Raw genomic sequence first — 26,781 nt, forward strand, 5'->3', positions numbered from 1 at the left:
TCTAAGTATTTACCAAGAGAAATAAAAGTATATGTCCACTAAACAATACAATAAAAACTGATGTAAAAATGTCCATAGCCAAAATTGGAAAAAGCTCATATATTCAACAACTAGAGAATGAACAAACAAGTTGTAGTATATTTTGGAGTACTACTGGTGATTTAAAAGAACTGACTAGTGATACATTAACAGCATGTCTAAATCTCAAAAGAGTATATACTATGTGATTCAGTTTATATGAAGAACCAGAAATACTAATCTGTAGTAATCAATTAATGGATTAAAAATCAAAATGTGATTGGGACAGAGAAGTTAATTGGAAAAGAATATGAGGGGACTTTCTGGGGTTATAGAAATAGTCAATATCTTGTGTGGTGTTTGCATAGATGTAAAAAGTTAAAAATCATCAAACTTAACATTTAAGGTATAAGCAGTTCATTGTATGTTAGTTATAATTCAGTTTAGGCTTCCCTGGTGGCTCAGTGGTAAGGAATCTCACTGCCAATGCAAGAGATTCGAGTTTGACCCCTGAGTCAGGAAGATCCCCTGGAGAAGGAAATGGCAACCCACTACAGTATTCATGCCTGGAAAACACCATGGACAGAGGAGCCTGGTGAGCTGCAGTCCATGGTGTCACGAAAGAGTCAGTCATGACTTAGTGAGTAAACAATTCAATTTTAAATGTAATTTTGTATTAATTTTAAATGTTATTACTGGGGAACACTGAACAATAGTTAAGTGGAGATACATACTTGTATAGAAAGATTATTTTGTAAAAATGTCAGTACTGTCTAAGCATAAATCAAGTATTCAATAATCAAAATATGACCAATTTTTGCTTTGAGCTTTGTTTTTGAACTTAACAAAATGATTCTCAAATTCATTTGGGATGGAAAGCCAAGTTTAATGAGACTGTGAGGAACTAGAAAGAAGGCATTTGGGTTGAATTTAAGGAATAATTGAAATGGCAATAAATAGACACAGAAGAAAGATCCTGGACTTTATTTACAAAGAAAACGGAAGAACAAAGATTGATCCAGTGAGGTTAGAGTTTGGAGGGTGGTTAAAGAGTGGGAGAGTAGAGGCAGAGCATTGTTGTAATGATTTGTGAGACTTTGAGTTTGAGCTATATTCTGTAGATACTAGGGATTCATCATATTATTGTAACTGAGTAATTGTATGATTAGATGTGTTTAGTGACACTGGGTAATGAATTGGGGAGGGGAGAAATTAAATAGTGTATGCTTTCAGGGCTTCTTGCCTTACTTCCTGCTGCCCGCTTAACCTGCTGTGCCCACTGTACCTGTCAGACATTCTTTTCATTTCATCTTAGAAAAAGCACTTGCTTATGAATGCTCATTGAATTATAAATAAGTCATTGTTCCATGTGAAAACTCTTTAGGACCTAATAGTGAGAGAAAGAAAATCCCGAGGACAGAGGAGCTTGGCTACAGTCATGGGGTCTCAGAGAGTCAGAGCGACTGAGCACACAGTGACAGAGAAGATGGCCAGAAAAACACAGAAGGTGGGTTTCAGAACAGGTTAGTGGGTGGAAACGGCCGCATGCAAGAAACATCTCCAAAGTTTCTATCTAACCTTAGAGATTGATAGAGTAGGAATGTCATGAAAAGTCCCCACATTTGCATAGTAAGTTGAGTAAGGGTTACCAATGAAAGAAGCAAATAAAGAGACCAGAATAATATCACAGAAAGATTATTTAGACTTTTTATTGGGGAAATTTGGGGAGAAAACTTTAAATCGTTTATAATATTAATAGCTTCTTAACTTTGTAATTTTAATCTTCTAATTTTGAAAGTATTTCAAAGTAAAATGTAACATATGTACCTGGGAACTTTTTGACAATTACCATTGTAGAAAGAAGCCACTTTTAGAGTGTTCTCATACTGTCTTGTAGTAACTTTGTAATTGATAGTGAGATCTATTACAGAGTTTCTACAGATAGGTAGGTCAAACAGTGAGAGAGGCAGAGGATGTATGAGTGAGCGCCTGAGTGTATGTGTCTTTTTTTTGGTCCTGGGAAATGACATCCTGACAGGACAGAAGAACAAAAGAACAGTATTGAAAATAGCTAGAGTAAAGGTTGTTTTTTTCTGTCACCACACAGCAGATATGGAGAATAGTAGAAGCAGACAGATGGACAGTTATCCTAGTTTTGGAGTGTTCTAGTAGAGGAAATAAACTTTCTGTTCCTTTTATTCAGAAATTGAACTTCTAGGCTAACTTACTAGTTTCAGTAATAAGTTTCATATTCTGACCAAAGAAACATTATTTTTTTTACCCTGGGGATAATGACTCACACTTTTCTCAGAATTTTGCTTTTGTGGAAACTGAAGTGCAGTCATAAATATACCACTGTTATTTGGATCTTAGTGCTAGTGATACTATTGTGAGTAGAGTAGTGATGGGTAAGAACACTAGCATTGTAAGGTCAGTTGTAACAAAGGAACCACAGACAGGTTTTAATTAGCTGATTCCTAGATATATAAAAGTATTTAGATAATTTTTTTGAAAAACTGATAAGATAGTTAACTGTGATTTTGTTGATTATGCTATAAAAATAGAACATACTTTTATCTTTTCCTTTTTTTTTAAGTACTTCATTGTTTTGAGGACTTTGTGACAGACAAGTAAATTTCTGACTTCCCATAGTGACAGTGGAGAGATTTTAAAGAATTTTTTTTTCTGTGCCTTTTTTCGTATACCACTCAAAATTGGTATGAGACTATCAAGTTATAAACATATAGACCATAAAGCAACTCTCCAATAATAGAGATTCTTAGTGTTGCTGGAGATGACTCTTGAGAATCCCTTGGACAGCAAGGAGATCAAACCAGTCAGTCCTAAAGGAAATCAGTCCTGAATATTCATTGGAACAACTGATGCTGAATCTGACTCTCTAATATTTAGGCTACCTGATGCAAAGAGCCAACTCATTGGAAAAGACCCTGATGCTGGGAAAAATTGAGGGCACAAGAAGTGGGCAACAGAGGATCAGATGGTTGGATGGCATCACTGATAAATTGGACAGGAGTTGGAGCACACTACGGGAGATACCGAAAGACAGGGAAGCCTGGCTAGATGCAGTCCATGAGGTCACAAAGAGTTGGACATGACTTAGCAATTGCCAAATTCAGACTTAAATTGAAGAAAGTAGGGAAAACCACTAGACCATTCAGGTATGACCTAAATCAAATCCCTTACAATTATACAGTGGAAATGAGAAATAGATTCAAGGGATTAGATCTGAGTACCTGATGAACAGAGTGCCTGATGAACTGTGGACGGAGGTTCGTGACATTGTACAGGTGCCAGGGATCAAGACCATTCTCAAGAAAAAGAAATGTAAAAAAGCAAAATGGCTGTCTGAGGAGGCCTTGCAAATAGCTGTGAAAAGAAGAGAAGCAAAAAGCAAAGGAGAAAAGGAAAGATATACCTATTTGAATGCAGAGTTCCAAAGAATAGCAAGGAGAGTTAAGAAAGCCTTTCTCAGTGATCAATGTAAAGAAATAGAGGAAGACAACAGAATGGGAAAGACAAAGATCTCTTCAAGAAAATGAGAGATACCAAGGGAACATTTCATGCAAGGATGGGCTCAATAAAGGACAGAAATGGTATGGACCTAACAGAAGCAGAAGATATTAAGAAGAGGTGGCAAGAATACACTGAAGAACTGTCCAAAAAGATCTTCATGACCCAGATAATCATGATGGTGTGATCACTCACTTAGAGCCAGACATCCTGAAGTGAGAAGTCAAGTGGGCCTTAGGAAGCATCACCATGAACAAAGCTAGTGGAGGTGATGTAACCCCAGTTGAGCTATTTCAAATCCTGAAAGATGATGCTGTGAGAGTGCTGCACTCAATATGCCATCAAATTTGGGAAACTCGGCAGTGGCAACAGGACTGGAAAAGGTCAGTTTTCATTCCAATCCCAAAGAAAAGCAATGCCAAAGAATGCTCAAACTACAGCACAATTGCACTCATCTCACATGCTGGTAAAGTAATGCTCAAGATTCTCCAAGTGAGGCTTCAACAATATGTGAGCTGTGAACTTCCAGATGTTCAAGCTCGTTTTAGAAAAGGCAGAGGAACCAGATCAAATTGCCAACATCCACTGGATCATCAAAAGGAAGAAAGTTCCAGAAAAACATCTATTTCTGCTTTCTTGACTATGCCAAAGCCTTTGACTGTATGGATCACAGTAAACTGTGGAAAATTCTTCAAGAGATGGGAATACCAGACCACCTGACCTGCCTCTTGAGAAATCTGTATGCAGGTCAAGAAGCAACAGTTAGAACTGGACATGGAAAAAACAGACTGGTTCCAAATAGGAAAAGGAGTACTTCAAGGCTGTATATTGTCACCCTGCTTATTTAACTTATATGCGGAGTACATCATGAAGAACGCTGGGCTAGAAGAAGCACGATCTGGAATCAAGATTGCCGGGAGAAATATCAATAACCTCAGATTTGCAGATGACACTACCCTTATGGCAGAAAGCGAAGAAGAACTAAAGAGCCACTTGATGAAAGTGAAAGAGGAGAGTGAAAAAGTTGGCTTACTTCCCATTTATTTGCTGCTATAGTCCTTCAGTGATATGAGCAGTTATATGCATGGGATAAAACAATACTGAGCCCTTGTAAATGGAGGTAAAGTTGCCATTTCATCTCTTCTCCGTGATCTAGACATTGCCTCCCTGTCTGAATGTCCTGTGTAAGTAGAAGTGAATTTCTCCATGGACTTACTACTGTTGAATTGATATAAGACTGTCGCTATTGTTTTATATAGCACTAAGCCTTGTACCTCTGCATCGGTCATCTTACGTGGAGCTAATGATTTCATGTGTGACAAGATGGAGTGCTCCTTACATGATGCCCTTTGTGTGGTGAAGAGAGTTTTGGAGTCAAAGTCTGTGGTCCCAGGTGGGGGTGCTGTATAGGCGGCCCTTTCTATTTACCTTGAGAACTAAGCATCCAGCGTGGGCTCCCGGGAACAACTCTCTATTGCGGAGTTTGCAAGATCTCTTCTTGTTATTCCTAATACTCTGGCAGTTAATGCTGCCCAAGACTCCACAGATCTGGTTGCAAAATTAAGAGCTTTTCATAATGAGGCTCAGGTTAACCCAGAACGAAAAAATCTAAAATGGATTGGTCTTGACTTGGTCAGGTAAACCCTGTGACAACAAACAAGCAGGGGTGTTTGAACCAACCATAGTTAAAGTTAAGAGCTTGAAAGTTGCAACTGAAGCTGCAATTACCATTCTTTGAATTGATGACCTTATTAAATTACACCCAGAAAGCAAAGATGATAAGCATGGAGGTTATGAATATGCTGTTCACTCTGGAGCCCTTGATGACTGATCTGTCTTATTTATAACACAGTTAGATGCACCTTGCTTGTATCTCAAATATTATACATTAAAATGCAACAGGATGCCGGGGAAAAAAAAAAACTTGGCTTAAAACTCAACATCCGGAAAATTGAGATCATGGCATCTGGTCCCATCACTTCATGGCAGGTATATGGGGAAACAGTGACAGAATTTATTTTGGGGGGCTCCAAAATCACTGCAGCCATGAAGTTAAAAGATGCTTGCTCCTTGGAAGAAAAGTTATGACCAACCTAGACAGCATATTAAAAAGCAGAGACATTACGTTGCCAACAAAGGTCTGTCTAGTCAAGGCTATGGTTTTTCCAGTAGTCATGTATGGATGTGAGAGTGGACTGTAAAGAAAGCTGAGTGCCGAAGAATTGATGCTTTTGAACTGTGGTTTTGGAGAAGACTCTTGAGTCCCTTGGACTGCAAGGAGATCCAATCAGTCCATCCTAAAGGAAATCAGTCCTAAATATTCATTGGAAAGACTGATGTTGAAGCTGAAACTTGAAAACTTTGGCCACCTGATGCGAAGAACTGACTCATTTGAAAAGACCCTGATGTTGGGAAAGATTGAGGGCAGGAGGAGAAGGGGACGACAGAGGATGAGATGATTGGATGGCATCACCGATTCAGTGGACATGAGTTTGAGCAAACTCTGGGAGTCGGTGATGGACAGGAAGGCCTGGTGTGCTACAGTCCATGGGGTTGCAAATAGTTGGACATGACTGAGCGACTGAACTGAACTAAACTGAACTAGCAACTGAACAACAACAAGATGAAGTTAAAGTTTATGTTCCAGTTTAACCTTAATCTTGCAGTTTAAGAAATAGAGGTTTAAATGTGCTATTTGTGTTCTATAATAGATGCTGTTATTGCTGAATTTTCACCACATCAGGATTCTCCATCAAGGTATCCATTCTTCTAATAATTGTTATTGGGCACATACACATAAGTCTCTGTTACTCTCTCCTATAGCGGCTCTCTTTAACCTAGGAACTTTCCCTTATCTCTTAACTGTAAACTTTGCAGTCATTCCTTTTCTTGAGATAATAGTACTCCCTAGTGAAGGTTTAGAATTTTAGCTAAGTTCCCTTTTTCAAACTTTCTTTTATCTCCCTCTGTGCATTTATTTTAACTTCAGCAAAATTAACTAATGAATCATAATGTGGGAAGCAGTTGTTCGATAATAATCTAATGACTTATGTTAGTCAGTTTTCAAGGTTTTGTCAGTTGATACAGATTTAAAAAGTGCTTTAACTTTTTGACTTATATGGTAATTTATTGTTTAACTTTATGTGTCAGGCAGTTGACTGGTGACATACTAAGCAGCAATGAATGAAATGGAAATATTCTACTTACTGATCCCTTATGTTGCCATTTATACACAGTCACACCCACTTCAGTTTGTCATTCTCATTGCTCTCATTTTAAAGTGTATAGTAAGTATGATTTCCCAGCTACTTGGTGCATTGTACTGTATCAAGTATAAATGAATAGTAAATATTTGAGAGAGCAATGTGAAATGCATCTATTTAATCAACCATTAAATAGATTCTAAGATATCTTACCTATATTGTGTTGGCTGAAAAATCGAGTTTTTAAAAAACAAATCTGTGCTTACATGACTCCACATTGTTGTTGCTGTCATTCATAGGACTCCTTGTCTTTACATCTCAACTGGGGGATGCTTGTGCTGAAATTAAGCTACCTTCTCTCTGATTGCACACTGAAAGATCTGTATTCCTTTGCTTGCCAGACAGCTCTTCTGAATTACTTCAAATCTTGCTTTAGTGAAGTAGCCTTTATACTAGAGAGCAAATACTGAAGTCTGATAAATCACTACTAACTTGGTTAATAGTTGCTTCCAGGGGAGTTTCTCTGCATTGCTAGTGTAATACTAAAGTATTCTGTTACTGCCAGAAAATGGACCAGATGGCAAGCAGTTACTACAGAGTATAGTATTATTGTTTGGTCTTTATCATTGAAAAGGGACACTTTTAAAATCAAGTTTCTACTCTGTTTCATGTCTGCCATCCAGTGTTGTAGCATTCCTCTTGAACTGTACTATTACCTGTAGATAGACTTGGGTAGTATTCACTAAACAAATAATACCTATCTTACTTTTTTTAGAGTTTAGTTTGAAGAAAATGGAACATATTTGCAAGTAGCTGTCTCTGGATTTATTTGATTAAGTTTGGTAAAATGAGGGACTTTTTGTTTTGGCCAGTAAATTTGGTATGTGGAATAAGCAAATTAAAAATAAACATTATATGATCATCTTAAGTGAAATTTAATGAAATAAAAGCCAGTACCCTTTGCATTCTATGCTCTGTATCTGTTTGTAAGAATGCCAGTAATATATCAATAAGTATGGTATACAAATAAGAATGCTTAAAGAGATTGTAGTAGTGCCCTCCAAGAAAGGTAATCAGTTCAAGGACAAAGGGTGGGATTGTGATATTGGGACAAAAGGATAATAGCTAGCATAGATAAATAGCTAGACAAAAATGGCAGGGACCTGTGTATTGATATGACAACCTAGATTGTGCAGTACATCTTCACTCAGATTTTCCCAGTGTAATCTAAATCAAATCTAAATTAAAAACTAAAATAGGTTTTCATGGCACTGTATTGTGCTGATGCTTAATTTTGTAGTACAAACATTGGGGAGTATGCCTTGAGATGAATGAAGCTAAAGGTAAGGTCTTCCCTAGTATTTTTAGTAAAAGTTCATTAAGTTATACCTATTTCCACAGAATATACGCTAAAATTAGAATGACAGCAGAAGACTAGTCCTGGTCCCTGTGTAAGATTGATACACATATGCAAGAAGTACTCCGCAGTTTTACATTAATGTTTTTATTTGATTCACTTAGCAGCAGGCCCTTTTCCTGCTATAAAGGAAATTGGCAGAGTCCATTTGTACTTTCTCCTTAGCCTGTGAGTACTAGCAGAATCACCACTGTGATCGTTGCAGTGCATGCTAGACCTTGTCATTTGATTTTGAAAATAGTCCCTGCAACAGCCAGTTATAGCAATGATATATAAATATATGCTTTGTTCGTCATTTGTGCCTGGTAGTATATGATGATAATAGACACAGATACCATAGCTGAAGTTTTATGACACTGTATAAAACTCAGGAGATAGAGAAATCCGTTGGAAACTGTAGACCATGTTGAAGCTTTATGATTGGCCACTTATTCTCTCTTCTAGGTAAGTTTGGGCTTGGGACAGATAGTATAAATCTAGAAAATTTGAATAAATTTTGAGTTGACCAAAAATGAGAATAATGCTGTGCAGAGATTTTCAATGAGATATATCTGGAAGCATTTAGGTGAATATATTGTCTGCTAGTATCCCCAGTCAAAATTGCTAGTTCCAACTTTATTGGATCAAACTAGAGTGAAAAATTACTATTTGGGGATTTAGGTTTCTCTCTCTCTCTCTTTCTCTGTGGACACAAACAGCTTCCCTGGTGGCTCAGACAAAGAGAAGAAAAGACAAAGAGGAACAGTGTGAAGCAGATGTTTTCCAGAAGTTCATCCATCCTCACCCGTAGTAGAGGGAGAACTTGAAAGGCTGTTGAGATATTTAAAGCTATGGAAAGTCTTGTGAAGGCATTTTGCTAAGCCAGAGAGAAACAAAAATGAAAGAGGAAAGACCAGTTGATAAACTTTAGAAAGAGAAGTTCTCATTCCTGATGACTTGTGGAAGCATCTTGCCTTCAGCTTATTACAGGTCTTTAAAAAGAATCAAGTCAACACTAGAAGACACATTGCTAGTGTTACCTTTTACTAGATGTTTTAATTTGATTAAGATGTTTACTCAGGACATTCTTAAACTCTTTAATGAATTTCTCTGGATGGGCCCTGGATGATGTACTCTTGTCTCTTCAAAAGACTATACTGAGTCCTGGATAGGTGTTAGCTTCATCAGAATAATAAAGAGTGAAGTTATTTTTGGTAAAGCACCCAGGCTTTTGAGAGAAAAATGGGAGAGTAAGAGCCCTTTTATACTTTTGGAAGTGAACCCATCAATCAAGAAGGGAATGGTGTGTGGTTAGCATCATCCAAATAATGCCAAGTAATAAATAGATTGTCTTCCTTAAATATATGGGACATGAGCCTCATTTGAAAAGGAAAATTAGAGTCTGTGGCCGTACCACCAACTGTGTCCGATCTCATCTGAAAAGGGAAATTAGAAAGTACTGTGAGCCCCATTTTTTGGTTATCATCAGTAGTAAGTTTGGTTATAAACTTTGACATGATGTAAAAGATTAAACTTTTAGGACCTTTTCTCTTCATCTTTCATGGGCTAAAATTTTTGCTTAGTAGAAAATTGGAGTAACATTTCTAGAACCCCTCCATATTTTGCATTTTCTTATAGTGGGTGATGCTTCCTTACTGGGCTGGTCTCTTCACTGATCTCATATTGGTTGAATTTTCATGGAGGCATTCGTGCATGATTAGGCTTCTATTTTCACTGTTGTGTTGGAGTATACTCTAAACGCTTAAATGGAGATATAGCTGTCAAACTTAAATATCATAGAGCTGTTTCTCTCTTTATATAAAAGATACTACTTTTAAACCATTTTTCAAGGAAAGTATCTTTTTTTCTCATTAAAAAAATCACCCTATTATACCAAATAATACAGCCTTTAAGTATTGCTTCTGTGAACTAAATAGTATCTTAATAAATGTACATGAACTGTATTGTTGGTTTTTAATCCAAAAGATCACCATCATCCCTGCTTATTTCCGGTCAATTCAGATATGATTAAAAGGCATTTATTTTAGCATGAGGAGAAATTTGATAGTATAGTCTATTTCATTCCTCTTTACTACTTGCTTTTCCTCACTGGTCTTTTTTTTTTTTTTTCAGTCCAAAAAGCCAAAAATATTTGTTATCATGAGTTGTATTTTTATTTCTATTACTCATTGCAATTTTTACCTTTTCTTTAAATAAGAAAACCAATATAATTTCATGTATAAACTTAAAGAAATAGATTTTACAAATAATGTATAGTATAATTCTAAAATAACAGTTTTTTCTATTTCCATTTGCTTTTTTAGAATAATCTCTTGTGTTTTGTCATTGTTGGAATGTGTCAGATGACCATTTGATGCTTATGCTCTTGTGAGAGTGTACAGACTGAGTTAAACAGATATAGGCTTCATCCTTCAGGGATTTCATGTTTGAATAAGAATAGAGACAAATATAAAGATGAGGACAGAGACATCTGTTCAGATACCAAATATATCAATAAAATTATTCTGCATCAAAAAATTTTTTAAAATATCTATCATCTTCTTACACTAGACCTGAAACAATAAAGTTCTGTCTCTTTCTGGACAGAAAGGCATTGATAGCATTGATCTTATAGATAAGAGAGAGGGAAACTTTATTGAATTTTTATGTTCCAAGCACTATGCTAAGGATTTTTTAACATGTGTTATCTTATTTAATTATTACAACATCACTATGAGGTAGTAACTTTTTTTTTTTTTTTTTCACTTGGTGCTAATAAGGAACTGCCCGAAATTTCCTGAGGAAGTCTTAGTAATTGCAGAGTTCTCCACAAGGTCAGTAATGCTGAGGGTGATGGAGTAGTGACCTGAACCAAAGGAAAACCTTCAATTTAGACCATTTCTGCTCTGCTGTTAGAACAAGACTGGTTTCATATATGTTCTCTTTGCTACTAAATACTGAATAATAGCATCACTGAAAAAATGTAGAGGTTTCTAAAATGTTTCTGGTCCCTTCTTTACTCATTTGCTACAGGTGTTAAGACATTAAGGCTGCAGTCATGGTTAGATTCTCTTTATGGAATGGTTAGCTTTGCTCTTCCTTTTGGGCAGAAGGAGGTACTCCTAATGCTATCCACCTGTGTTACCAGTGCTTGCTATTAGTCACAAGGTAGCCTGGTTAATAAAGAGGAATCAAAGAATTAGAATTTACTATTTTCTACAACTAGAAAAACAAGGCAAACTATTACTGTATTTTTTATTTGAAGTATTAGTCATTCTTTTAGTTCTATATTTCAAAATACTAATTTAACCAAATATAGTTATCTTCATCTGAAAAGTAAGTGGGGTTTATAGAGTTACCTGATTTGCAGTTTACTTCTGACTGCCTGCTGTTTGTTTTATGTGAAGCTATGATAATCTGTTTTGACTTCATCACAAAGATAAGAAAAATATTTCCTGGAAAGCTACATCACTATGGAATCATTTGTCCTATTAAACTGTGTGTTACTATGAAATCTCTCTTATTGTATTTTCCACATTGTTTAACTATATTTACTTCATAATCTTGTCCTTCTGATTTTCACCTCTGTTAGTTAGTATTTAGTTACTTTTGAGCTTAAATTTTAAGCAATTTTAATTTATCCTGTCACACTAAAATTTGAATTTTTGTAAGTTCAGATTGGGGAAATTAGTACTATATTTTGAGATTTGTTATGTTTTCTTCATTTATCTATATAAAATTTGAAAATTCATAATTCAGTAATCTGAGATCAAATTCTCAGATTTCAAGATTCATTAATCTATATTTCACCTTATTAATGCCTTTTATGTTTAGCACATCTGATTCTGCCTCTCACACTGGATTCTTTTAACCACTTTAAAGTTCTTGTTCATTTTTATTGATAATCAAAAGTCTATATCAGTATAGATATTCCTGACCTAGGTGTTGTCATTATTTTAAAAATCTATGAGCAAAACCCTTCCTAAACCTGTTTGTGGACCTCACGCTAGGGAATGCTTATCTTATATAATGGACTTCCCTGGTGGCTCAATTGGTAAGGAATTTGCCTGCAGTGTGGGAGACCTAGGTTTGATCCCAGGAAGACCTGGGATCTTCCCCTGGGTTGGAAAGATCCCCTGGAGAAGGAAACAGATACCCACTCCAGTATTCTGGCCTGAAGAATTCCCTGATAGCCCAGACGGTAAAAAATCTGCCTGCAATGTAGGAGACCTGGGTTCAATCCCTGGGTTGGGAAGATACCCTGGAGAAGGGCATGGCAACCCACTCCAGTATTCTGGCCTGGAAAATCCCCATGGACAGAGGAGCCTGGCGGGCTGCAGTCCATGGGGTCACAGAGTCGGACACAACTGAGCGACTAAGCACGTTATATAATGCATTAAATCTCTGAAATGCAGTGTTATAACACCTTTTTTTATAGCAGTACACATTTAATAGTGAAAATAAATTGCATTCTCTTCTAAAGGAATTTAAATTTTCTATATCCTGGTCATGAGAACTTGATTTTCCAACCTGATTTTCTCCTAATCACTAAAAGAATGTTAGATCTGTTTTCTCATGATCTGCATATAAAGGTCAGTGAAGGATAGCACTTTGAAAGAAATGGATTATATGCATCCTTCCAGAGCTAGCGTATATTAGAGCTGTGCCTTTGGACTCACTTCAACAACAGTTCAGTGACTCTTAGAGGAAGAGAATTTTAGAGGCCCTAATTGGGACTCAGAATAATTGTACTAAAAACGCTTGCTTCTCATGCCTGCATAACCTCTGCAGTGAAATGTTTAAAATTACTCTTCTTATCCCTCAAATCCAATTGGTCTCTCAGTGCTTTTGATTTTCCTTTACAAGGTATCTTCATCTGTCTCTTTTTTGCTTTTTACTAATTGCTACCACTTTTTTGTTTAGGCCTTTGTTACATTTTCCCTGGGATAATTTCAACATATTAGTTTTCCTACTTACTCATTTATGCTCTAGGATTATAGTGACCCAAATAAAAACCCTATCCTGGAAAAGTTCACGGTCTATCAGGAAGTCTAACATGGATGTAGATAATTTTAATAATAACATATTAAGGTACAATTACAGAAATACATGTAAGAAGCTGACTAACATTAAGAAAGGAAGTAATTAACTCTGGAAGTAAATATTAAAGAGAGTAATCAGACCATGGAATTATTGAGATTTTGGTCATGTTGTTTCTGTAGCAAGTGTAGAGGCAAGTTTTTGTTCTCTTGTTCTAAATAAATTAAAGATTGATTTGTAATTTTTTTAAAACAGAAGAGCATAAAATTTCCAGTTTATGAGCAAATAGATGCAGCTGAGATGCAACTTTGGCAACTGAGTAAGCCACAAAACTAATGTTTCTCTATTGACTTATCTGAGAATAGGGTGGAAAATATCTTGTCAGTATATGTCTAAGTAGATAAACATTTGTTTATGTATTAGTTAAATCAGATAACATGTTAAATCTATCAGTTATAAAAAGTGTAAAGCCTTTGGTCATTCAGCATTTATGCAGCTTCTGTATTTGTGGGACATGTATATCTGTCTAAAATACAGGGTGCCTGTTGTAGCAGATTGTGGCTGTTTGGGCTTCTCAGGCGGCTCGGTGGTAAAGAATCCACCTGCCAATTTGCCAGAGCCACAGGAGATGTGAGTTCAATCCCTGGGTCGGAAAGATCCCCTGAAGAAGGAAATGGCAACCCACTCCAGTATTGTTGCTTGGGAAATCCCATGGACAGAGGAGCCTGGCAGGCCACAATCCAAGGGGTTACAAAGAATCAGACACAACTGAGCGACCGAGCACACATAAGGTGATTAAGCTACAGTAGAGTCAGACACGACTGAGAGACTTCACTTTCACTTTTCACCTTCATGCATTGGAGAAGGAAATGGCAACCCACTCCAGTGTCCTTGCCTGGAGAATCCCAGAGATGGCAGAGCCTGGTGGGCTGCCGTCTCTGGGGTCGCACAGAATCGGACACAACTGAAGCAACTTTGCAGCAGCAGCAGCAGCGTTAGTATAGATATCCCCTAAATTTGCAAGTGTTTACTTCAAGATAGCTTTCTTTTTTTTTTTTTCACTTTTTATTTTGTATTGGGGTATAGGCAATTAACAATGTTGTGATAGTTTCAGGTGAACAGCAGAGGGACTCAGCCAACATATACATGTATCCATTCTCCCCCAAACCCTTCTCCTATCCAGGCTGACCACATAACATTGAATAGAGTTCCATATGCTATACAGTGGATCCTTGTTGGTTATCCATTTTAAGTATAGCAGTGTGTATATGTCCATCCCAAAGTCCCTAACTATCTCTTCCCACTGAGAAGCAGAATTTTGTTCTTAAAGTCTGTCTCTTTCAGTTTTGTAAGTTTATTTGTATCATTTCTTTTTCAATTCCACATATAAGGGATGACACACAATATCTCTCCTTCTCTGACTTAACTTCACTCAGTATGACACTCTCTCGGTCCGTCTAACTTGCTGCGAATGGCATTATTTCATTCTTTTTAATGTCTGAGTGATATTCCATTTTTTATATGTACCACATCTTTTTTATCCATTTCTCTATCGATGGACATTTAGGTTGCTTCCATGCCTTGGCTATTGGCTGTTGTTAACAGTGCTGCAATGAACATTGGGATACATGTATCCTTTTATATCATGCTTTTCTCCAGATATATGCCCAGGAGTGGGATTGCAGGGTCATATGGTAGCCCTGTCTTTAGTTTCTTAAGGAACCTCTATATTGTTCTCCATAATGATTCTACCAACAAAATAGCTTCCTTATTTTTAGTGATTTTCTGAAGCAAATGTAACATTGATATTTTAGAAGCAAATAATTTTTAAACATAATATACTTCTGAAATTAAAATTTAAAATATATAAGATATGCTCTCTATATATTTTAAGTTAGAAAGTCTCTGCTATCTTAGCCAGTGTATATAGACTTATAATCCACAGTTAACTAACAGTTATCTGTACTCTACCTTAATGATATTGACTGTAGAGTATTGTACTCGATGTTAGTTGCTGCATTTCAAGGTGAATATTATCAGCAAAAGAATACATCCAGTGATGGCAAAGAAGACAACAAGCTATCTCACTTGAATTATGATGAAAGGAATTGGGGATAAAAGAACCAGGGAAAATTTTAAGTCTTTGTCAATATGTGAAGAGATAGAAGGCAGACTGTTGGAATAAAGAAGTGTAAGAATAACAACCTTTAGGAATAACTTTAGAAGTGCTTCACAAAAACTTCTGTATCAGATAGGTGAGCTCCTAACACTGAAAATTGCTACTGAACTTTAATTAGGTGACTTATAAGGTACTTTAGTGTTTTAAGGTTTTAACTTGACTGGCTTAACATTTGGAGAAGGAAATGGCAACCCACTCCAGTACTCTTGCCTGGAGAATCCCATGGAAGGAAGAGCCTGGTAGGCTACAGTCACTGGGTCGCAAAGAATCGGACATAACATTAATCTCTTTGTTTTCAGAATATTTAGATTGGAAGTGTGGGATTGAGGTTGCAAAGGCAGGATTGGGATGACTTATTAGCCAGTGTATATTTAGAAAATTCTCTAGTTGATATCAAGTAGTTCTGACATGTTTTCAGAGGTAGCAGACTTCTTCTGTAAAAGGCCAGATAGTAAATATTTTAGATTTTGCAGGCCACATGGTCTCTGTAGCACCTGCTCAACTCTACTGTTTTTGTGTGGAAGCATCGTTGATGGTACATAAATGTGGTTTCTTGGCTGTGTTTCAGTTGAACTTTATTTACAAAAAGCAGGTGATTAGCTGGGTTTAGCCTAGGGCCATAGTTGGACAACTCTTGCCTTAAATGATAAAATCTGGAAATACCATTCTAATATAAATGGAGAAAGGCTTTCAGTTAAGGAGTTAAAAACCAAATTGTCAAAATGTCATTGTCTTTTTGGCTGGAAGAGTGCACACGTCTGGTGTTCCAAATACTGAATTGCCCATTAAATTAAGAAACCTTTTGCTATAAAAGTCAAATGACAATGGAGAGTCTGAGACTATTTTCTGCTGTTCATTTCTGCTGCATATTTTGTCCTTAAAGGTGTGTTTTTATACCTTGGTTTACTGTTTAATTGGTTATATCATTTATTTGAAAATAAAACTTTTAAGAAATATGAATTTAAAAATCATGAAAAAATGTCATGGTATTCTTTTGTTCAAAATACTTAGAGACTCCCTTTTACTTAGAGTATACTACATAGAATTCAAACTCCTTCACTTGGAGTCTGTCCACTTTTCTTGTGCCCCGGTGTATCTCTCAGTCCTCCTTCATTATCACATATCCTACCTATTTCCATGCATTTCATACTCAAGTAGTAAAAAATATCAAATTTGTATTGCTGGTAAAGGCTGCATTTTTTTCATGGTCTCTGTACACACACTTTTATAGCTGTCTAAAACTCCTTCTTCACCTAGCTGCCCCATGTCCAAGCCACTTCTCTGCAAAATCCCTATTAATCTGTAATGCTGTACGTAAACTTCCCTGATGCCTTCCTTCCCTAGCCTCCTCAGGCAGTTGGAGATTTCTTGTGACTTTTCCAAAGTTCCTATTCTGGCTTATAACAATTTTCCATTGTTAAAGTTGTTGCTGGGTCTTGTCTTTCCCCAACAAACTCAACAACCAAAGAGAAAGCATCTATTTACCATTGTTTTCATACTGTTTAACCTAGAACCTGGCACAAACAAGTATTTCTCCAAAAAGGGCGATTAAGCCAGGGATTCCTCACATCTAAGCCATAAATAGCTGTACTAATTAAATAGGGATACACGGGGTCTGGGGAACAAGCCACAGTTGCAAAAATCCCAGCATCTGAGCCACTCAGTACTGTTCCAAATTCGTCTTTGAGTCTTACAGTTCCGGCTCTGCCTTCACGCTTCAGCACTTGACTCTGGTACTGCTTTGTGAAGCTGAAACTTCTTGTTTACTTGCCCCCCTCTGTAAAAGAACCCAGTCCTCTTTTTCCTATCACTAATAGATGCCATTCTTGAATAATTCATAAAAACTTGAAAAGATACTATGGGTATACTTGACAGGTTTGCTAATTATATTTAACATTTTTTGAGTGCTTACAGTGTGCCAGTCTCTTTGCTTACATGGTTTTCATATATTACCTCATCAATACCATGGTCCGATGAAGTATATGCTATTATCCCAACTTAACAAATTGGGGCAGGGGGCCAGGGTAGGGGTGGTGGTGGTGATAGAAGGTTTGGTGAGATGAATTGAACTGCTTAAGGCCATACAACTATTAACTAAGGCAGACAGAATCTGAATCCAGTGTAACTTCAGAGCCCGTTCTTTTAGTCACCATTATTCACCACCAGTGAATATTCCTGCCATAACTGTATGGTTATAATGTGTACTTTGAAGTCATGTAGACCTGGATTCAAAATATTTAATATTTACTGGTGGCAAATAACTTTACTTCTCTGACCCTCAGTTTTCTCATATGTAAAATGTTTATTACTTACCCCAAAAGGGTTATTGCATGCATAAGTGCAAGATATCTACCAGATAGTGAGTGTTAGCTCTATTTGTCTGTTTTACACTTCTGTTCTTGTGAGCTCTGAGGTGATGGTTTGAACAGAATAAGGCTTGGGGTAAGAGGACAAATAAGAAAGTTAGCTTCCTCTCCCTCCTGTAGAGTACTACCAGTGTGGACCAGTGCCTGCTTTCCAGGATCTTCCAGTATTTTATGGCTATGATCACATTTATTCTCTTAATGAGAAGGGTGTGTCTCAAGTATTTCATAGTTGTTAATTGCCCATAAATATACTAAAGTAGAATAAGGATTAGAATCAGTGATCTCTTGGGTACTAGACTTCTCTTTGGCTAATTCTTAGGAAACATATGGGAATTGTTATTTATTATATAAAATAGTTGCCCTCATGATTCCATAACATAGACCTGTTAGTGCCATTCAACAAAGAAAACTATAAACACAGCTGCTGTTTTGGTATGGTTTGTGGTTTGGTTTTGTTTTTATTTGAACTTTTTTCTGCAGGCAGATCATCACTTAAAAGTAATCATTTGGCATTTCCCCTTGCATTCTTCAAATTTTTTTGTGTGTTTTTTAAAAGCGTAGCCTAACTCATTTCTGTAATTATGCTCAGATTGATCCATCTGGTTTTCTTACTAGCCAATGAATTTTCTTTTAAAAGTATAGAGAATAGGATAATTATATTTTAAATCCTATAACCTCGGTGAGTCTCTTATAAATTTGAAGAAGATATTTTCAAGTGTTAACAAAAATTGTACATTCCTTATTGTCTTTCAACTGATCTCTGTATTTCCAGAGGTAGGGAGAGGGCTTGAAATTCTTGCTATTTTACTCCTCATCTCCTTCTTCATATGTTTAAACTCTGAAGCATACCATAAACACTTGTTTGCAGCTGAGAATGGGTACTGCAAAAATGTCTAATCAAAATAGATCCTATTCCTCTCTCTAGGTTTCATAGGCTGTGTGGAGAAAGAGGAATTGTAGGGGGCTTCCCTGGTGGCTCAGAGGTTAAAGTGTCTGCTTGCAGTGCGGGAGACCTGGGTTCGATCCCTGGGTCGGGAAGATCCCCTGGAAAAGGAAATGGCAACCCACTCCAGTATTCTTGCCTGGAGAATCCCATGGACAGAGGAGCCTGGTGGGCTACAGTCCACGGGGTCGCAAAGAGTCGGACACGACTGAGCGACTTCACTTTCAATGTAGATGTAGTAAGACAGTTTAGGCCTTTGCAGTGGTCCAGACAAGAAATAGTAGTGGACTGACCCAAGACAGTAAGAAATTCAAGATATAGAATTAACACAATTTGTTGATGAATTAGATACTGGCTTGTACAAAATAAAGGAGTCAGACAGTTTCTGGATTAAGTATATCCTGCTCTTTACCTCTTTCTCACTGCGTGTGTTCCACTCCTGCTTATCCTTAAAGAATTTAGTTTATATGTTACCTTCTATGGAAAACTGCCTCATTCCAACTTCCATTAAGTTAAATGACCACTGTGTGTACTTTTATAAGCACCTGGTACTTCTTCATGAGAGGTTTTTTTTTCCCCTGTTTTATACGTGTGAATTTTTTACCCCACACCAGCATACACATAACCTTCACACTCTCGAGGTTGCCCGTCTTATTCATCATCTTATTCCCAGTACCTAACATGGTCCTGGGGACAGCACCAATACATTGTTGGTGAATAGGGTCATTGATAGCTATTGTCTATAGTGCCTGATAGAGTAATTGAATACAGTAAGTTGTCTGGGGTTTTTTGAATCATTCCTCTGGCTTAACTTTTATTTCTTTTTTATTTTCTTAATATCTCTGACCTTACTTTTTTCTTATAGTTTCATAGTTTAGCTTACTGAATAACAAAATATAAACCACAAGAAATAAAATTGTGCTCCGTGGGACTTCCTGTAGCTCATACAGTAAAGAATATGCCTGCAATGCGGGAGACCCAAGTTCCATCCCTGGGTTGGACAGATGCCTGGAGGAGGAAATGGCAACCCACTCCAGCATTCTTGCCTGGAGAATCCCATGGACAGAGGAGCCTGGCGGGCGCCAGCTCATGGGGTTGCAAAGAGTTGGACATGACTGAGCGACTAACACTACTACTTTTTGGTAAAAGGGACGGATCATTGCAAATTAATCATCCTATCTCAAGGAAAATGCGTTGATGACACTTTTTATTATACTGAATATATAACTAAATTATAGTTAAAGACAGAATCATCAAAGTTATCACTTAGACAATAATCAATACAAAAAAAGGAAATTACAAAGATTTTTCTTTCTTAAGAAAGAAAAAAATACTAAACTGTGTAAATTCTAGTTACCACAGAGTAGAGGTAGTAGTGTAAAAGGAAAAGGATTTGATTTCTCTAGCCTTTACTTTACTGATCTTTAAAATAAAAACAGTGGTGGTGGTTTAGTTGCTAAGTCATGTCTGACCCTTGCAACCCCTTGGACTGTAGCCTGCCTGGCTACTCTGTCCATGGGATTTTCTAGGCAAGAATGCTGGAGTGGGTTGCCATTTCATTATTCTTGCCTAAAAGCCTTTACTTTACTCATCTTTAAGAACAGTGGAACCATGGTCTAAAAGGTACTTTCCAGGCCAAATTCTGTTGTTCCATAAAATAGAAAAGAATGATATATAATGGGAATTTTGGTTTCAATTGCAGCTTACTATTTATTCTCTCCATAGCTCCAGCTCTGTCTTGATAAGATCTAACCTTAAAAATCCATTCAAATAAGAATTTTTTATTGAATGAATTTATTAAATGTGATTAAATACAAGTAATTGTTTTTTCTAATTTCTGGTTTGGAATCAATTCTTTTAGCCTGTGCTTAGTCTTTAGTCTCTCAGTTGCGTCTGACTCTTTGCGATCCCATGGACTGTAGCTCACCAGGCTCTTCTGTCTATGAGGATTCTCCAGGCAAGAACACTGGAGTCAGTTTCCATGTCCTCCTCCAGGGCATCTTCCCAAACCAGGGATCTAACCCAGGTCTCTTCTGCATTGCAGGCAGATTCTTTCCTGTCTGGGCTACCAGGAAAGCCATCTTTTAGCCTAATTAGGAACAGTAATATAAGATGAACTATAATTACTTACTCTAATCATTTCAAACTACAGAAAATGAAATTTTACATTTAGTAATGCCATAAGTGTATTCTTTGATGGTTCCTCCTTTAACATACTTTTTCTTTCTTTGATTTAGATTTCTGCTTTGCGACAGCCACACATCTAATTCCTTAAAGTACTTTTATATGTAAAACTTGTAAAGGATCAGAACAATGCCTCCAAGACCATCATCAGGTGAACTGTGGGGCATCCACTTGATGCCCCCAAGAATCCTAGTAGAATGTTTACTACCAAATGGGATGATAGTGACTTTAGAATGCCTCCGTGAGGCTACATTAATAACTATAAAGCATGAACTATTTAAAGAAGCAAGAAAATACCCTCTCCATCAACTTCTTCAAGATGAATCTTCTTACATTTTCGTAAGTGTTACCCAAGAAGCAGAAAGGGAAGAATTTTTTGATGAAACAAGACGACTTTGTGACCTTCGGCTTTTTCAACCCTTTTTAAAAGTAATTGAACCAGTAGGCAACCGTGAAGAAAAGATCCTCAATCGAGAAATTGGTATGATAAAATTTTGAAATGGCATTGTCATCCCATTCTAAATGCAAATAACTATGCAGCTTAACTGTTTTCTCATTAATAAAATATTTTGTCTGAACTGGTTAAATAGATTTCAAAATAAAAGTCATTACAATTCTAAAGTATTTTTTGACTGTTAGGCTAAGGGACTATTTTTAACACCTTGGTATTATTCTGTAAAGTTTTCTTTAAGAAGTATCATATGAGGGAATGAGGGATGATTTATATTTGTTATATCCCAGTTTTGTTTTCTAAAAAATAATTGATAATAATGTTTGCTACTTTTGCTCCAAATTACTGAGCATATCGTATTTTATATGTTAAACATATTTGAGATTTTGTCAATTCTTACTGTATGTATTCATCAAAAATTTTATTAACACAAAAAATTCTTTATTGTGATCGTCCATATCTAACAAATTCCTTGTTTATAACAAGCATGGTCTTACTGTGTGTTTAACAGAATATTATATTCTTTAAGGTTTTGCTATCGGCATGCCAGTATGTGAATTCGATATGGTTAAAGATCCAGAAGTACAGGACTTCCGAAGAAATATTCTCAATGTTTGTAAAGAAGCTGTGGATCTTAGGGATCTTAATTCACCTCATAGTAGAGCAATGTATGTTTATCCTCCAAATGTAGAATCTTCACCAGAACTGCCAAAGCACATATATAATAAATTGGATAAAGGTAAGAAAATTATTTATCTACCATAAATGGCCACCCTAATGAAAACTTCTATCTGTACCTATATCATTATAAAACTGAAAAGAAAACATTGAATTTCAAATTCACTGTTAACAGAATTACAGCTAATTATATTTTTACAAATAAAAACAACTATAAATAGGAATTTTATGAAACTATGGAGAAAGTTAACACATTCTTTTTTTTTTTTTAACACATTCTTACTATATACAAAGAAAAAGTAAATGTTAGATGCAGTGTTTAACTCTGATCATAATGAGTGATAATAATGACTTGATTATTGACAGTATATCAGTTTCTAAAATTAAGTGAACATGAGAATATTTAAACTGAGTTGTTTTAGAAATGAAAATATCATTGTATCAGATAAATATTTGTGTTTTTCAAGGTAACAAAGTGAAGTTTTTAATGGAAAGTTATAGAATAGGTTTACTTATTAAACATAAATTGAGGCATCTTGTTACTATTTCAGCCATATTATTCAAAGTAGCTTAATGATTATATAACATAAGATCTTCATTTAAAATTCATTTATTAGCATAGTTTTTAAAATGGAATGATCTTTTCATTTTTTCCTAATACTCTTTATGAAAATTTTCCAACATAGAGAAAATCTGAAAGAATTTTACTGTGTATACCTTGGCCACTCCAACATATTTTTAATCTTTTCATTTTCATCTTCTTTTTATTGGTCCTCTAGCTTTACACTTCATTAATCTTAAAAGGAAAAAAATAGAAAATTTATTTTCTTCCCCTTCCCTCCCCCATCTTTTCTCTCATTCTGATTCAGCATCTTTCTTTAAGTCTCCATGGTTCTTTCCCATAGTTACGAGACACACTTGTACTTAAAGTACTGTTGAACCTTTGATGCTATCATGAATCACTCTTCAGAGGGGTTGTATGTATGAAGTATGTCATGCAGTTTAGAATGGAAGTTAGCTTGGTCTCAAGATACTTGCAAGAAACACACAGTAGTCACAGGTTTGTGTGCTTGCCTTAAAACATGAGGTTGGGGCATGGTTTGTCAGCCCTATCAGATTTGAAGATTTGCTCTTTCTACCTGACATTTACCTGTATTTAATTATGGTTGATTATAAGTCATGTCTGTTTGTGGTTAGAGTAATGGTACTGCATACTTTTTGAAACTTGTCTCTTGAAAAATGAAATATATGTGGTGATTGCATCTAATATTATTTTTCTATTTTAGGGCAAATAATAGTGGTGATTTGGGTAATAGTTTCTCCAAATAATGACAAACAGAAGTATACTCTGAAAATCAACCATGACTGTGTGCCAGAACAAGTAATTGCTGAAGCAATCAGGAAAAAAACTCGAAGTATGTTGCTATCATCTGAACAACTAAAACTCTGTGTTTTAGAATATCAGGGCAAGTATATTTTAAAAGTGTGTGGATGTGATGAATACTTCCTAGAAAAATATCCTCTGAGTCAGTATAAGGTGAGTAACAAGTTTTAAAGATATTAATTTAAATTTAAAAGGTAATAACATTGGGAACTGGTATCTGTATTTAGGATGCAGTTTTTATAAATTTAATTTTTTTGGCCACACTACTTGGCTTCCAGAATCTTAGTTCCTTGACTAGGGATTGAGCCCTGCTTTTGGCAGTGAAAACACCAAGTCCTAATTACTAGACTGCCAGGGAATTCCCAAAACTAAATAATTAGTATTAGTAAATAGCATTAATAAGTTTATTTTTTTACACTATATTTAGTTTGAGAGACTGATGGGTTTGAGAGGACCAATGCTATTCTTTTAGATTTTATATGATTAATATTTGGGGACCTGACTACATGTATATGGGTAAGCTGAGTAACAGTTTACAGTTGTAACAATAGTTATGTCATTATTTAGATACAAACATTTGATTTGGTGACTATTTAATTGTGCCATGAGGTAAGATATAATAATGTTTCAGGTTTCTATAAAAAATGAATTATCATTTTTTCTGATTGTTCCAGTTCTATAGTAGAAATACATTTATAGCCAATAGGAATTTTAAATAACATGAAACTTGCCCAAAAGGCTTTTCATGTGCCATACTTTTCAGAAAAGGGCTTGTTGTATTTGAACACGCAGTGTTAGCAATAAAGTAAATGTTCTTTGTCCAAAAAAAAAAAAAAAATGGCAGTTACACTAACACCCAAATATGGGGCATTTAATGATTTTTATCCCTTTCCAAACAGTGGCAGTAGAAGGAATTAAACATTTCAAAATCCATGGTCTACAGTTAATTAAGATGTACTGTTAATACTTCTCTACTCATTTTTCTATTCATTAAATAAATACCTATAAGAAGCAACCATATTTGTACCAAGCATATGTCAAGTACTGATTTACAGTACCAAGTAAGACATGGTCTTGGCTTTTAGTTTGCTTACATTCTACTAGGGCTTGTGGGTAAGAAAGTAGATTTTTTAAATATGTGTACAGTAGTGCTATATGTATATGTGCTTAGTCTCTCAGTTGTGTCCGACTCTGTGTGACCCCATGGACTGTAACCCCCCAGGCTCCTCTGTCCATGGAATTTCCCAGGCAAGAATACTGGAGTGAGTTTTCATTTCCTTCTCCAAGGGATCTTCCAAACCTGGGGATCGAACCTGTGTCTCCTGCATTGGCAGGCGAATTCTTCACCTACTGAGAGATTAGAGGTGTACAGTAGCATTTATATTAAAAATCTCTATCTTGATTATCATTTTAAAGTTCAAACCAATGCATTTTAATATTTTTTAAAACATATTTCATAATTATTAGTCTCTTCTCTTTGTGTGTGTGTGTGTGATTTTTTTTTTAAGAAATGTTTCTCAAGAAATGTTGGGACAAAAGAACAAGTGGGCAGCAGCTCTTGCATTTTACATCAGTATGACTTAATACGATGAATGACAGAGGCTTTCTAAATATGTTGCCTTTTCCTTTAAGTACAGTGTTTTCATAATGAATATGTCCTGATCCTTATTTTTAATTCTTTCTTTTTTTTTTTTTCCAGTTGAAGGTAGAACTATAGTCTCAAAAGCTGACCTTGATTTTTCTTTTCTTTTATACAATTTATATGCCAGGAGGTGCTTAGCTTATCTGTGCTGTAACCTAACTCCCAAATGTTAGTGTTTTAAATGTTATAAATATAGCAACTGCTAAAAAATATCTATAATGTTTGATTTGTTTGATCACCTTTGCAGATTAGTATGTAAATTATCTCATAATAGTCTTGCATTTTGCTTTTAAAATGAAAACCTTACAAGAAATGGTTTCTCCCCTCCCACCTTAATCTCTTACAGTATATAAGAAGCTGTATAATGCTTGGGAGGATGCCCAATTTGATGCTGATGGCTAAAGAAAGCCTCTACTCTCAATTGCCAATGGACTGTTTTACAATGCCATCATATTCCAGACGCATCTCCACAGCTACGCCATATATGAATGGAGAAACATCTACAAAATCCCTTTGGGTTATAAATAGTGCACTCAGAATAAAAATTCTTTGTGCAACCTATGTGAATGTAAATATTCGAGACATTGACAAGGTAAGGTCATGTTGCTATTTATAATTGACAAATTATTTTATATAAATCTTTTTTATTGAACTATATCATAATCTGTTGACCTGCAGTACATTTTCAGTTGGCTAGAAAACATCTACCTCAGTTTATAGTCCTTTTCTGTAATTCTAATAATTCTAATATCTGTAATTCTAAGCTCTTAAAACCAAACTTTTATAGAATTCATTTGGCAGAAAAACCTGACCTAATCTGAAGCAAGGTTTTTTATAGTCTTTATTTATCCCACTTAGTGTAAATATCCATATGTTTTGTTACAGAAATATTAATAATTTCTCTAGGAAGTGCTGCTCTAACTGCTAAGAGTACTAAGTAATATTTAGTATATGTACCGATTTATCGTTCTGAAATTTGTAAAACTGAATTACATAACTGGCCTAAAAAGGGATTGTGGGCCTGTGTTGAAGGCAGCAACATATTGGAGAAAAATCTACATCATTTATTAATTTACTATATATGGGAAGAAAAAGAGAATAGAAAAGCTACATCTGAACAAAAACTTTTAGTTGATTCTCTCATTCATATCAGTTAAATTGTTCTGATAATGGTTAGTATGGTCTTGTCTAGTATGTATATGTGCATGCGTATATGTATGTGTATAAACATAACTTTTTTTCCCCTTAGATTTATGTTCGAACAGGTATCTACCATGGAGGAGAACCCTTATGTGATAATGTGAACACTCAAAGAGTACCTTGTTCCAATCCCAGGTAAGGAAGTATATGAATTTATATTTTCAAAAGTCATATTAGTGTTTAACAGTATAATAAGTAAAAGTAGCATATTTTACATTATCAGTTTTATGCAAGTCATATATAATTCCCAGACATTTAATATAGAACATAAGGACATTCCATCAAGTAAGTATACTCATTCCGGGATCACTTTATTTATTTTCTCTAAAATGTTAGTGGAACAGTTTTTCTGATTCTCTCTTTCGTTGTGTCGAGGAGAAAACAGAATGTGGTTATAGTTTTGTGTTGTGCTGATGATTCCTTACAGTAGATCTAAAAACCTTGCATTTTATTCCTTTTTAAACTCCATTTCCATTAAGAAGTGAGAGTTGGCAAATAACTTCAGAGCTGTACTACTCTGAGGCAGTTTCCTTTACAACACTCCCAAGAATACATGTTTATGACAT

At 35.7% G+C, this 26,781-nt stretch overlaps 1 protein-coding gene and 1 non-coding gene across 2 annotated transcripts in view; both read left to right on the plus strand.

The window, feature by feature from the left end:
• Positions 1-26,781, plus strand: part of PIK3CA (phosphatidylinositol-4,5-bisphosphate 3-kinase catalytic subunit alpha) — an 84,247-nt gene that overhangs the window by 30,157 nt on the left and 27,309 nt on the right. Inside the window, exons 2-6 of the mRNA XM_040251301.1 lie at positions 20,914-21,341; positions 21,841-22,050; positions 23,276-23,526; positions 25,362-25,607; positions 26,265-26,350. Coding sequence (XP_040107235.1) covers positions 20,990-21,341; positions 21,841-22,050; positions 23,276-23,526; positions 25,362-25,607; positions 26,265-26,350 — 1,145 coding nt within the window. The 5' untranslated portion in view covers positions 20,914-20,989. The remainder of the gene's footprint in view (positions 1-20,913; positions 21,342-21,840; positions 22,051-23,275; positions 23,527-25,361; positions 25,608-26,264; positions 26,351-26,781) is intronic.
• On the plus strand, positions 4,582-4,711 carry LOC120859902. The gene has a single exon (XR_005720181.1). It is a non-coding gene; the product is annotated as a small nucleolar RNA SNORA20 (small nucleolar RNA).

Source organism: Oryx dammah, unplaced genomic scaffold (genome assembly GCF_014754425.2).
Source record: "Oryx dammah isolate SB20612 unplaced genomic scaffold, SCBI_Odam_1.1 HiC_scaffold_2, whole genome shotgun sequence".
NCBI classification, from domain to species: Eukaryota; Metazoa; Chordata; class Mammalia; order Artiodactyla; family Bovidae; genus Oryx; species Oryx dammah.